At 38.0% G+C, this 14,609-nt stretch overlaps 1 protein-coding gene across 1 annotated transcript in view; it reads left to right on the forward strand.

The window, feature by feature from the left end:
- The window catches only part of DNAH9 (dynein axonemal heavy chain 9), a 455,137-nt gene that overhangs the window by 303,519 nt on the left and 137,009 nt on the right, over nucleotides 1-14,609 (forward strand). The window contains exons 46-48 of the mRNA XM_044002519.1: nucleotides 2,237-2,379; nucleotides 7,390-7,551; nucleotides 7,820-8,053. Of these exons, the coding sequence (XP_043858454.1) occupies nucleotides 2,237-2,379; nucleotides 7,390-7,551; nucleotides 7,820-8,053 (539 nt within the window). The remainder of the gene's footprint in view (nucleotides 1-2,236; nucleotides 2,380-7,389; nucleotides 7,552-7,819; nucleotides 8,054-14,609) is intronic.

Consider the following 14,609-nt stretch of genomic DNA (forward strand, 5'->3'; position numbering starts at 1 on the left):
GGACTAGTTGATCTTAGGGTTCATTTGGAACTCTAGAACCTTTCCTGCTTAAGTGGCAGGAAATGGGAAGTCTTTTTTTAACCTCGTTCAATCCTTGTTTTGTTAACATTCTACATAGTCTGTGTGTTTTGCACTTCTGTATTCAAAAAGCATAGCTAATAAAGAAGACTAGACAAAGATTCTTTAGAGAGAAGATAGGGACTTGAGCAATACAAATCTTTTTGAAACTGTCATGAAAATACTATAACTTGTTCATTTAAAAATTCTTTGATAGTTTATTATTTTTATGTCAAATAACAAGTATTTTTAATTAATCTCTCCCTCTCTCTACTCCCTACCCCCACTGAACGTTGTTTTTACATTCATGGCTTAATGGTCCAGCAAAACAAATTACAGCACTGGTTATGTCTGAAAAATATATGTCTCTTTCTGAATTTTAAGTTAATCACTTCTCTGTCAGCAAATAAGAATAGAATGTTTCATCTTCTTTCTTTTGAACTCCTAATTTGTCATTGCATTGACCAGAGTTCTAAAGTATTTCAAAGCTGTTTTTATTTATAATATTATTATTATTGTATAAAATGTTCTCCTAATTCTACTCACTTTGCTCTGTATATATTTATTATTTTATTTATTAAATTTATAGCTTTATATTTATATGTTATTATTATTACTTAAAAGACCTATGTCTTTTACTCTGAGGCTATGCATTTCATCATTTCTTATGGAGCAATAAAATTCCATTACATTCACATACCATAGTTTGTTTAAATATCCCCCAATAAGGGGATACCCCCTTTAGTTTCCTCTTTCTTTAATTTCTTTGGGGTGTAAGACTACTAGTTGGATAGGTGGTTCAAAGGGTATGGACAGTTTAATAACTCTCTGGTCATGGTTCCAAACTGCTTCCCATAATGATTGGACAGCACCACCAACTGTGCACTTAGTGTATCTGTTTATTCTCCAACATTTGTCATCTTTGCCATCATAATAAGTATGCTATACTTTGCATTTTGCTAATTATTAGTGATTTGGAACATTTTTTAAAATGTGATTGATGATAGCTTTGATTTTTTCCCTTTAAAACCACCTGTTCATATTCTTTAACCAAAATTTACACATTGGAGAATGGGAGAAATGGGAGAAATTCTAATTATTTCCTCAGATAAGTTGGAAATGAGACCTTTTCAGAGAAGCTTGTTGCATAAATAAATAAATGAGTTAATGAGTAAACAAATAAATAATTAAATGGGATTCCAAATTTCTGTTTTGCTCTTAATTTTTTTTCTTTTTTTGTTTTTTGGGGAGGTTTTTTGCTTTTAATTTTTGCTACTTTGATGAAGGCAAAAGGGCAAGAGAAGCTTTTTGCAGTGATGAAACCATCATGAACAAAATACCTCACCATGAGGCAATTATCGGATGCTAATTTTAAAAGTATAGTGGGGTAATTATTTGTTGAATCAATGAAATCTGCACAAATGGATGGATGAAAAGATGATTAAGCACTTGCTACTATGTTCCAAACAAAGCACTATATTGAGTGTTTGGTATACAAATCCAAAAATGAGACAATTCCTGCCCTCAAGGACCTTAAATTCTAATGGAGAAAATAAAACATCTAGGGTACTAGTAGCCAGGAAAGGAACTATGATCTGGGAAACCACAAAGACAGTAAGTGAAACAATAGAACAGTTGACTAACATCCTTTGAAGGGGCAATGTAGTGGTGATTTCATTACAATTCTTTTTTTTTTTTAATTCCATTACAATTCTAAGAGGGGGGAAGTGGGGCAGAAAATGACAGGAGAGAAGATGAAAAGACAAGTCCCCAGGTAGTACACAGTCTCAGCTTCTCATAAGCATGGCCTCTAATAGTCCTGTTTGAGTGGTGGAGCAAAGGCAAAAGTAATAGACTATAACATGTCCTGGATTAAGAGGAAGACATCCAGTCCCTAGGAGTGAACATTCTGCTAATTCTAGTGTTTTCCTTTAGGACAAGATTGAAACTATAAACAAATTTGTCTATAGAGTCATACATATCACATTCCTGTGTTACTACTATCAAAGGAAGATGTGATTTCCAGATCATATCCTCAACAAGAGAAACGCGACTCCAGTTTGAGCCTGAAATCAAATGATCTGTTCATTGACATAGAAAGGAATATCTTCTCTGCCTTTGAATGTAGCTTCTGGCGAATGAGTCAAAACCTTTAAATCTGTGCTCTGTTTCTTCCCAGGAGAGGTTCCCGATCTATACTCTGATGATGAAGTTGAAAACATCATAAGCAATATGAGAAATGAAGTCAAGAGCCGGGGGTTGTTTGATAGCAGGGAGAATTGCTGGAAGTTCTTCATAGAAAGGGTCCAACGGCAACTGAAGGTAAAGGATTTTCTTTCCCATAAGCATTAGGAACTCAATGTGACTTGGGAGAACTCACACCCACGTTCTAGGTGCACTTGTCTTTGCTGATTGCCACTGAGTGTACTGGCCCAATATCTTCACCGTAAGCACAAATACAGATGCCTGGAATTTGGTTGTTCCTCATCACCACCTCTTGTCCTCCCTGATTTCCTTCAAGTCTCAACTAAAGTCCCATATTCTGCCTTTCCCAGTCCTCCTTAATTCTAGAGCCTTTCCTCTGAGATCATCATCAATTTATCCTATATGTATCTTGCTTGTACAGAGTTGTTTGCATGTTGTTGTGAGAAAGAATTGTAAGCTGTTGTCTCCTCAGGCTACAGGACCTGTGGAAAATCCTTTCTCCTGTGGTTTAGCAACAGGAAGTGTCAGGGAAGTTCCCACTCAGTCTTTGGCCAATCAGTACAGGGTAGGAAAGTCCCCAAATCCCACTCAACCTTCATCCAATCAGGATAGAGTAGGGACTGAATTGCAAACCACAAAGTAGGGATGTAAGACAAATAAGCAGAAATAGCCCCTAGAAATGACCTGGAATAGACCCCTAGTTTAACTGCACTTGCTTAATAAGATAATTGCATATTAACTAACACACCCTTTAGTGGAGATTTAACATGTGAGATTTAAAATTGGAAATACAAGCATTAAACTCCCCCTTTAACTTTTCCCCTTATATATCTCCCAGACCACTAAGAAAAAAAAGCCTCTGAGCTTTAATCAGTGAGGGATTAGCTTTTATTGTTTGGGAATTAATTAGACAACAAAAGGTGATACCAATTAGGGAAATAGAAAAGTAGAAATACAAATGAATAATCTTAGATCTAAGCTTAGTATATATTCCATCATAAAACTCACCGAATCCCAAACTGCCTGCCAGGCCGAGAACCAGCACCAAACACCAAAAGCATGCGCCATCACGGCTAAGCTTAAAATGCCAGAGAGTGAGAGAGACTGAACTTCTGTTCTACCCTCAGTTTTTAAACTGCTATCCCAGAAGTTGGTGCCCTCGGACAAGGTGTGTTTGGCCAGCTCTTGGGGCAGCAGCAGGCACAAGGCCGGCCATTCCCCGCAGTCTCCTCCCCAAAAGGGCGGTCCTTCAAAAGCTGCTTCAGTAGCATGTGCTCAACTCTCAAATGATTAAGCTAAAACTTCTGGTTTTTTACCACAAACATTATAATGAAACATGCGATGTATGAAGTGGGAGTGTTGTATGTGGAGGGTGGGTTCATGAAGTAGGATGGACATAAAGATTGTGACTCTCTAATACTCCTCGAATGAAGAATGAGGGGAGGGAACTTGTGACAGGGACCAGGATGACAGACATCAGGTGTGACATTTCTCTGATGTGTCCACCCATTCCGCAGAGCACTAATAAAGCTTGTTTTGCTCACTACTTTTGGGTTGGTGGTCCTGGTCAGTGTGGGCATTTCCCACATTGTCTTTACTATTAGACCATGAACTCCTCAACAGCAGAGCCAGTCCCCTGAGTGGACTTCGGTGTAACAGAGTTTTTGCATAGCATTATTCCCTCAGAGCTTACTTCCAAATACAACATAGCTGTTGAATGAGTAAATTTCTCAGTTTCTGCAAGGCTTAGTCCTGGAGGCTTTTTCCTCATTCCTTGAGGCATTGAAGCTGGACTGGCTGATTGCTAAACTTTCACGGACTCTACTCCCACCTGAAGTTTCTTTTGAACACATTGTCTATGTTTCCAATCCAAAATAGTTGTCTGGGGTCCCAGAGAGGTATAAGCATTTTCCTTTCACTTGCTTACCCAGCGCCATATAGGAAAGAACCTCATGTTGGTGTGTTCTGTATGTGTACGTCCACCAACTATCTGAATTTTATTATATGCCCTAATAACTTGTTCTTTAATCTACACATTGCAATTCTGTGTAGACTTTCCCAAAGGAAAACACTGGATGAATCCTGTTTTATATTTTATTGACTCACTTTAACTCTATTAAAATTTACTGCCCAGTAGAAGAGTGGTACCATGGCCAGGCCACCAGTGGATGGCCTCCTCAGCTTTCCTATGGCAATGTCAGTACTCATATTACTGACTTCTCTCTCTGTTTGATTTGGTGTTGTTGGGTTATAGGGGATATCTTGTATTTGTCATTCACAAAGATTGCACTTGCTTAATATTTAACAGGTGCCTATCTTGATGCTTAAAATGGTCTTCTCCAGCCCAAAGGCAATAAAGAAAATAAAAAGACAAAGAAAATTAACTTCCACCAAGATAAGCTCAAAATGTATACAGAATTTAGAAATAAAAGGTGATATTGCATGCATATTAATGGAGTTTAGAAGAAATTATCTGTCACATCTATGAATAGAGGAAGAGTTCATTTCCAAACAAGAGATAGAGAGGCTCACAAAAGGTAAAATAGATCATTTTAATTACATAAAATTAAGAAGTATTTGCACAAGGGGGCAGCTAGGTGGCACAGTGGATAAAGCACCAGCCCTAGATTCAGGAGAACCTGAGTTCAAATCCAGCCTCAGACACTTGATGCTAACTTGCTGTGTGACCCTGGGCAAGTCACTTAACCCTCACTGTCCCGCAAAAAAAAAAATTAAAAGAGGTATTTGCACAAACAAAATCTGTGTAAGAAAATAATAATAGAAGAAAGTAGTAGAAGAAAGAACTAGTAGAAGAAAACTAGGAAACTAAAAGAAATTTATAAGAATAAAAGCCATCCCCCAATTGATAAATGGTCAAAGGATATGAACAGGCAGTTTTCAGAGAAAGAAATCAAAGCTATCAATAGTCATATGAAAAAAAATGCTCTAGGGTGGAGCCAAGATGGCCGAGGAAATGCAGTGACTTAACTGAACTCTCCTGAAGACCCCATTAAATACCTTCAAATAATGCCATAAAACAATTCCTGGAGCAACAGAACCCACAAAAAGACAAGGTAAAATAATTTTCTAGCCAAAGACAACTTAGAAGGTCAGCAGGAAAGGTCTATTATAACAGAGTGAGAGTGGATCACTGTCCAGTGCAGGTTAAGCCAGCACAGACCCAGACTCAGATCCAGCCCCAGCAAACAAGAAGCAGGCCTTGGGAGCCTCTGAATCAGCAGCACCAGCAACTGTTTCTGGAACTTTTAGCCCACAGATAGTAAGGGGGTCAAAAAATTGCCCAGAAGGAGATTATAGGGATCTCTTTGTTACCACTGAGGCTGGACTCTGTTGTTTTTCCCATACTCACATCTAGATTGCAGTCTTGGGTGGCAGTCTCAGGTCAGGGGGGAGCATAAGTATTCTGGGCTTGTGGCCACAGTGGAGTGGTACTCTGTTCATACTTACAGGGCAGAAAAGCAGGCCAGTGGTTGCTTGCAAACCAGAGCACAAGCCAGTAGAGTAGTAAACATATCTCTCCTTAAATCATACTACCTTGGAAGAACTAAAAGTTTACAAATCCCTAGAAGTATCTCTGAAAACAACTGCACAACCCCCCCCCCACTCACCCACCCAGAAGCTTGGGACAATGTGCCCTCCACCCTGAAAGCAGTTCCCCACTTTAACAGAGTTAAAAGTCAAGAAATAGGCTAGCAAAATGAGTAGACCAAAAAGGATGTGAACCATAGAAAGTTTCTTTGGTGACAAGAAAGATCAAAATACACCCTCAGAAGAAGATAACAAAGTCAAAGGCCTACATGCAAGAAAATCATGAAAAAAAAGTCAACAGCTTGATAAAGGAGACACACATACACACACAAAAAGTACTGGAGAAAATAACACCTTAAAAAACAGACTAGGCCAAATGGTAAAAAGAGGTACAAAAAGCCAATAAGGAAAACAATGCCTTGAAAAGCCAAATTGCCCAAATGGAAAAGGAGGTACAAAAGCTCAGTGAAGAAAATAACTCCTTAAAAATTAGGATTGAGCAAATGGAAGCTAATGACTTTATGAGAAATCAAGAAACAATAAAGCAAAACCAAAAGAATGAAAAAATAGAAGTCAATGTGAAATATCTCATTGGAAAAACAACTGACCTGGAAAATAGATCCACGAGAAATATTTTTTAAATTATTGGACTACCTGAAAGCCATGATCAAAAAATATCATCATCTTCCAAGAAATTGTGAGGGAAAATTGCCCTGATACTCTAGAACAAGAAGGTAAAATAGAAATTGAAAGAATCCACCAATCACCTCCTGAAAAAGATCCCAAAATGAAAACTTCCAGGAATATCATAGCTAAATTCTAGAGCTCATGTTGAAATATGCTATCCACCTCTAGATAGTAGAGAACTGATCTCAGAGTGCAAATTGAAGCATATTTTTTTCTTCCCTTTTGTTAAGGCTAAAATTCTAGCTAGTCTGTCTAAAATATCTAATGAGTGGTCGCCAATAAATTATAAGCTTTAGGAGGAGTTAGGCTTTTAAGCATTTATTAAGGAGAATAAGAATTTGGTAAAGAGAGAAAGAAAGGCCTACATTCATCCTTCTATTAAAGGGAGAGCACATTTCTAGCTCCCTTCTCCACCAGCGTCCCCAGGAAAAAAGAAAAAGGCAGAGCGCCCGGCTCCCCCTTCCTCCTCCCACCAGCAAATGTCACTTCCTGATGCCTTATGGCGCAGCTTTTCTACAGTAAGTCTCCAGCAGGTGGTGTCATTCCAATCATTAAAGTCCCCGCTTTGTTTCCTCAAGAAATGGGGCATTTCCTTGATGAAACAGTCAAAAATAACAGAATATAATAACCTATGCTAACTAACAATAAAATGCTTTTTGACTTCACTCTTTCAGATATGTGCCTGCTATGACTACATGGGAACCATGTTGGCTTAGAAAGCACATGACAAGTCCTCAGTTTCTGGGACAGAAAGGCTTACAAGTCTGTAAAGCTATAAAACAACCTTAGGATTTGTTTTTCCATTTTCCAGGTGATAAGGAAGCTTGTCTGTTTTTCTGATTAGCATTTCCCTTGTTCCTTCTTCATTCTCTGACACTTCTGAATTCTCAGGTTGCACTCTGCTTCTCCCCTGTGGGGAACAAGCTAAGAGTTCGAAGCAGGAAATTTCCAGCCATTGTGAATTGCACAGCCATTGATTGGTTTCATGAGTGGCCACAACAGGCACTGGAGTCAGTAGGCCTGCGTTTCTTACAAAACATGGAGAACATCGATGTAAGTGTGGGGAAAGAAAGCCAAGCTGGCATTCTCTGAGAACTTTACCACCTTTGTGGGGAACTCTTTATTGGTTCTAGACAGAATTTTCCCCAGAATTTCTGGGGTAGGGTTACAACCCATGCTATAAGCATAAGGCTCTATATCACTCCTAGACTGGAGTGGAAGCCAATCCACAAGTCTTTGGGAATCATGGAGAGATGGGAGGAAGAAATAATCTGTGTTTATTGTGTGGGGAACTGTTTTATAATCTTCTCTTTTATTTTAGCCCACAGTAAAGGAGTCAATTAGTAAATTCATGGCTTATGTACACACAAGTGTCAACCAAATGTCCCAGTCTTACCTGAGCAATGATCGGCGCTATAATTACACCACACCCAAGTCCTTCCTGGAGCAGATCAGACTCTACCAGAACCTGATGGTTAAGAATGGCAAAGAGCTGACATCTAAAATGGAAAGGCTTGAGAATGGGCTGCAGAAGCTTCACAGCACATCTGCCCAGGTAACCAGAATTGAGTAGTTTTCAGTCACTTTAATTTGACTCATTAAGGTGTTCCAGTTGGATTCAAAGTCCAAGCCTTTCAACTTAAAGGAACAACTAAGATCTTGGGCAATGTAGTCTATTGTTGCAAGAATAATCTTCCTAGCCAGAGGAGAGACATAATTGATGGTACGTTTTCGACCAAATGAGGATAGGATTATGAGACCAAGGAAATTTGAATATCTCCTCAATGGGAAGAAGAAGAGCAGTAACAGAACAGGAGAGATGAAGAAATACACCTTGAATGGGGAATATGGTAAAAACTGAGATACTAGAAGCTTTTGGCCATGACGTTACTAATTACATGGAAACCCTGCTGGGAAGATAAGAGATTGGCCTTTTCTGAGGAAATCCAGCTGGCTGGTAAATAATCTCCTCCTTTTTCTGTCTGAAATGGTGGACGTTTAAATTCTAAGTTTCTGTATCCTTTTGTTAATATGTTCTTACTATTTTATTAGTATTTCAGTTCTTCTTTTTTCTAGATAAAGATTCAAAGAGAATATAAATTAGGAGATGGAAGTGACTATTGGAACAGAAAGGTTTTTTATTTTTATACTCAGGATTCTTTTCTCTGACCTCATGACTAGTGGGTTAATGGGAGGAATAAAGTGCAAATAACTATGCATGAATAGGATATTTGCTGTTGTCTGGTCATTTCAATCATGGCTGACTCTTCATGGCCCCATTTGAGGTTTTCTTGGAAGGGATACTAGAATAGTTTGCTGCTTCCTTCTCCAGCTCATTTTACAGATGAGGAAACTGGTCAAGTGTCTTGCCCAGAATCACATAGCCAGTAAGTGTCTGAAGCTGCATATGAACTCAGGTCCTCCTGACTCCAGGTCCATCACTCTGTCCACTGTAGCAGTGACAAATTGGGGATAATTTCAAAGGGAAGACACTAAGATTAAGCAAGAATGGAAAAATGCTTCTTTCAGAAGGTAGAACTCACTGAAACTTGAAGGAAACCATGGAAGTCAGGAAGTAGAAATGAAGAGGGAGAAAGATCCAGGTATCGGGGACAGCGAGTGAAAATTTCCAGAGTCAGAGATGGCATGTACTGTCCTAGGAACAGCAAAGAAACCTCTAGATCTTAGAGTATGTGGAAGGAAGTACAAAGAAGACTGGAAAGGTAGGAAGTGGCCAGATCATGAAGGGCTTTAAAAAAAACAATGGGAATTTATGTTTTAGTCCGTACTAGACTGGGGAGATAGACTATAATGAAAGTTGAGCACCACAGATGTGATGCTTTTGAATTGTGGTGCTGGAAAAAACTTTTGAGAGTTCTTTGGACAGCAAAGAGATCAATTCAATCAATACTTAAAGAAATTTACTCTGACTATTCATTGGAAGAGGCATCTAGGTGATACAGTGGATAGAGCAAATGACTTCAGTATCCTTCCCAAGAATACCCCAGGTGAGGTCACAAAGAGTCAGACATGACTAAAATGACTGAACACCAACAATTCATTGGAAAAGGCAAATACTGAAGCTAAAGCTTAAATACTTTGACCACATAATAAGAAGACGGGACTCATTGGAAAAGACTCTGATGTTGGGGAAGACTAAAGGCAAAAGGAGAAGAGGATGGCAGAGGATGAGAGGTATAGATGGTATCATGAAGCCAATAAATATTTACTTAGACAGACTTTAGGAAATAGTGGAGGACAGAAGAGCCTGGTATGGTATGGTTCACAGGGTCACAAAGAGTTGGACACAAGTGAACAACTGAACAACAGCAACAAATATAGAGTAGGGAAACATTTGATGTAGAGCTAACAATCAGTAGGCTATTGTAATTTTCCAGGCATGAGGTGATGAGGGTTGTGTTTGCAGTGTCTGAGGAGAAAAGGAAGCCTTTCTGAGAGATGTTACCAAGCTTAAAACAACAGAACTCAATAACTGATTAGATATAGGAAGTTCGATGGAGTGAGAAGTTGAGGATGATACATCAGTTTTGAGGCTGGTTGACTGGAGAGATGTTGACATCTCAACAATAATAGGGCATTTAGGAAGAAAGAAGACTTGGATGGAAAGATTATGACTTCAGTTTTAGACATGTCCCTATATAAAGGGTGGTACATTGCACATATTTTCAGACTTTTTCAATGTATTGATTAGCTTTGCTGATTTTCTTTTTCCTTTCCTCTTTAAAGATATCATGTGGATATTGTATAACTCTCTGAGAGGGGAAAGAATACTGGGGAAATTTTTGATGATGTAAAAAAATACATTAATACTTATTTGAAGGCTATTTCATGCAATAGTGCATCTTAGAGATGATGAGAGCATGAGCCAGGATAGTGGCTGCCCATGTGAGTGGAGATAAGAGGACAGATGTGAAAAAAAAGTTTGCCCAGATGGAATCAATAAAGCTTGGTAACCAAGTGGATTTGAAAGGTAAAACAGAGTGGTATCCTTGAGAGAAATAATAAATTTAGGAAGAAGGGTAGGTTTCTTGGAAAAGATAGCAAGCATTGTTTTGGACATATTGAGTTTGAGATATCTATCCAGGAGAGAAGCTGGTAATTTGGCCTTGAAGCTCAGGAGATGTGTGTGTGTAATACTACACAATTCTAGGAATTTGGGTTTAAACAGGAGAAAATATATAAGATGATAGCTTCAAGGAATGGCATGGTTAAGTGAGGGTTTTCTAAGGATAGAGAGGATCTTAGATATCTTTATAGGTTGCATGGAAGGAGCCATTGGTTAAGGACAGTCATTAAGCAGGTTGAACTAAAGGAGAAAGTAAAAAACATTGTTTGAATGAGATGTTTCCTTGCTATGTCCAGATCTGGGAGTTTCTGCAAAAGTATGACTTTATGTATCTAAGATTATATACAAAAGAAGAGGGAAAGGGAAGGATTTAGCAGAAACCCATTTAAATTTCCTGTTCTATAGCAGAGGTGCTATACAATATGCTTAGAGCCATTTCCTTTTTGTATTTGGTAAGAATTATCTAAGCCTGGCTGATAGACCCCTAGTTTGACTCTGTGGAGCACCTTAAGTTCTATAAAGCCCTATTCACATTAGCTGTGATTATTTACTTAGACCTAAGGTCATAAGCCATAACTGCAATCAACACACACAAAACAACTCCTGCTTCAGTTTTCTCAAATCCCTCAAGACTTAAAAAGGAACAAAAAGTTGAGTTTGCTGACTGGAGTGATTATGTGACTCAATCATTTTGATTTACAATTGTGTCTTTGTCCTTGTGGAAATAACCTTCTGCAGCTGAACAAAATAACATCCAACAAGAAGAGTTCTAAGAAGCAGGACTCCATCTGAAGTTAACATAAAGTCTGCAGTGAACACCAATTACAATTAAAGAATATATTAAAGAATAATCTTGTTCTTTTCTTTTTAAATCTGGCATGAAAGAGGAATTATCAGCAGAGTCTAAGCTCCAGTTTTATTTTTTTCTCTTTATATATTTTGCATTATAAAGGCTTTGAATTCATTTGATGTGTTCCAGGAGCTCTAAAGTAATCTTTGACTGTTATATGAAATAAACAGCAACAGAATGAGAAACATGGTAGTTACTTTGCTCTATAGAAATATATTTTGTATTGCAAATATAAATGCCCTTTTTTACTTTCCAGAAATCAATTGAGACTGATTCTTCACTTCCCTGGAAAGGCTCCAGCAATAATTTTCCAGGCAATAGTTAGAGAATTTTTCCTTTACTGAAAAGAGAATAATTATTTATTAGGCACTGGTGACTTATATGCTATTTCTGCTTCCCAGCCACCAGATTCTGCTGGAGGAATACAAAGAACTGAGCTTTGGTCTATTAGATATATACATATGTATATATTCATTCTGTCCAACTTCAGACTGAGTCTGGCTGATATTCATCAATTTCTATTTTTTTCATCTCTTAGTGACTTTTCTAGACTAACTCCATGGTATTGTCCCATATTATCTAACTTCCCTGTTTATTTAGTATCTACCATATGAAAGACCCTGGGCTATGAGATACTATGATGTGATGGGTGCACATCATAGAGAGAGATGTCTATGATACAGCCTCAAAAAACTTAAGAATAGAATTATGGAGGTAAGACATGGATATATGAACAGATAACTGACAATTGTGTAAGGCAAATGCCAATTAAGAGTTATAGGAGTTTAAAGTTTAAATGAGGTAAAAAATATTTCAGGTTAGGATGGGTCAGAGAAGCCTTCATGAAGTAGTGAAATGTGAACTGGACCTAAAGTATTAATAGGAATTAGCTATACAAAAAAGAGTGTTCCAGCTTCAAGTTTTTCCCTGTCTTAATACATACTCCACAAGTACAGCCAAGTTTTTCCTAAAAGTGCAAGTCTGATCATTTCTCTCTCTCTCTCTCTCTCTCTCTCTCTCTCTCTCTCTCTCTCTCTCTCTCTCTCTCTCTCTCACACACACACACACACACACACACACACACACACACACACACACACACACCTACCTCAATAAACTCTCATGGTTCTCTCTTACCCCTAGGATCAATATTAATTCCCGTGACATTTAAAACTCTCCACAACCTGATCCCATCTTACCTTTCCAGACTTCTTACACATTAATTCCCTCAATTTATTTGACAAAGCAATCATACCAGCCTACTTTCTCCTAACACACAAAATTCTATCTCCCATCACCATGCTTTTATACTTGCTGTCCCCATGCCTCTATACCTCCCCTCTCTTCCCTCCCCTCCACAGAATGCTTTTTCTCAAGCATCAACTTCTACATGATGTCTTTCCTGATCTCAGCTACTACTTCCTCTCCCCCCCCCACTTTATATCTGCTTTATAGGTGTTTTGTCCATCCTTTTATATGTGCTTCATATATAAATGTGTTTCATATATGTAACTGTTGTCTCCCCTACTGGACTTAAAGCTTCTTGAGGGCAAAGGCTGTTTTGCTTTTGCCTTTATATCCCCTGAATCTAACACGGTGCCTGGAATATAGTATGTACTTAATCTTGATTGCTTGAGTCAAGAAAGTCTAGGAATAGGCAAAATAGACTTAGAGACATGAAAAATATAACTTAGAAAGGAATGGGCTAATGAGTCACAGGACACAGTGAGTAGAACAAGTTGGCTAAAGAAAAAAGGTTCAGGAGTAACTGGAGATTAGGTTAGAAAGGTTGATTAGGATAAGATTATAGACCTTGAATATTGGGCTAAGACTTTCAGACTTTGTCAAGTAATTAAGAGCTTCTGAGCAGTGGATTAACATGACAGTAATGCTCAATGTAGATTAATCGGACAGTAATGTGTAGGATGGATTGAATGGGCAGAAACTGTAGACGAGATAACTACTTATGTAATGATTCAAACATAATGTTTAAGTAGATATGGAAAGGAAAAGATCCATTCCAAACTTTCCCCTCTTCTTAAACCACCAATTCTTACTTTCCTTCCCAATTGCCCTATTTGTATCTATAACAATTTGTAATATCTCCCAGGCTAGAAACTTTTTAAACATCTTTGGCTCTTCCCTTTCTTTTAAATCCACTCTAAAAAGTTTCTCAGAATCATAGAATTTAGAACTGGAAAACATAAATCTTAATTTTACAGGTAAGGAAACTGAGATCCATAGAGGTAAAAATCACCTGCCCAAAGTCAGAAAGCCTAGAGGCATAGAAAGTGCTGCAGTTTTCAAAATAGAATCCATCTTGCTCTCTTCCTCCTATTCAATTCTGGATCCACCTCATTCATCTCCAGAATCTGACTAAGACATATATATTGATGTACTAACTCAATGGATTATCAATACAACTGTCTATTATTAATCTGAAAAATAGACTTTCTCCAATCATTTCATTTTTCTTGTGTGGATTCTTTTCAGCATGAAGTATTGCAGTGGCCTCCTAACTGCATGCCTCAAGGATCTCCCCAGTCCATCCTCCATGAAGATGCCAAAATTATTTTTGTTGAGCACAAGCCTGACTATGTCATTCCTCTACTCAATGAACTCTAATGGGTCCCTATTGTCTCTAGGATAAATGATGAACTCCACTATTTGTCTTTTAAAGCCCTTCACAATCTGGCCCTTTTCTATGTCTCTAGCCTCATCCTATATTATTCCCCTTCCCACACTATATGATTCCACTAAACTCACATTCTTGCTGTTCTGCACATATAGCACTCTATTTCTCATTTCTTCCATTGCCCTGACTGTCTCCCAAGATAGGAATTCAGGCCCTTCTTACCAGCACATCACAAAATCTCCCTTGAATCAGCTAAAATAGTCACCTTCTCCACAAAGCCTTTTTTGATCCCCTCAAATACTACTACCCTCCTTCCCTACCCTAGATACCCTTTATAACAGTGGGAAATAACCGTGGCAAGCATATATCACTGTTTTATGCTTCACTTGATATTAATAATCAGAGACTTAATACACACTTATATTTTCACTATACTTTTAAGAAATCTCTTATAATTTTAACATGTATCTTTTTGGAAAAGATCCTTTGGGGCAGTATTTTGCTCTATTGAATAAAATGCTTTCTTATGAGTCAATATT

This window comes from Dromiciops gliroides, chromosome 4, assembly GCF_019393635.1.
Source record: "Dromiciops gliroides isolate mDroGli1 chromosome 4, mDroGli1.pri, whole genome shotgun sequence".
NCBI classification, from domain to species: Eukaryota; Metazoa; Chordata; class Mammalia; order Microbiotheria; family Microbiotheriidae; genus Dromiciops; species Dromiciops gliroides.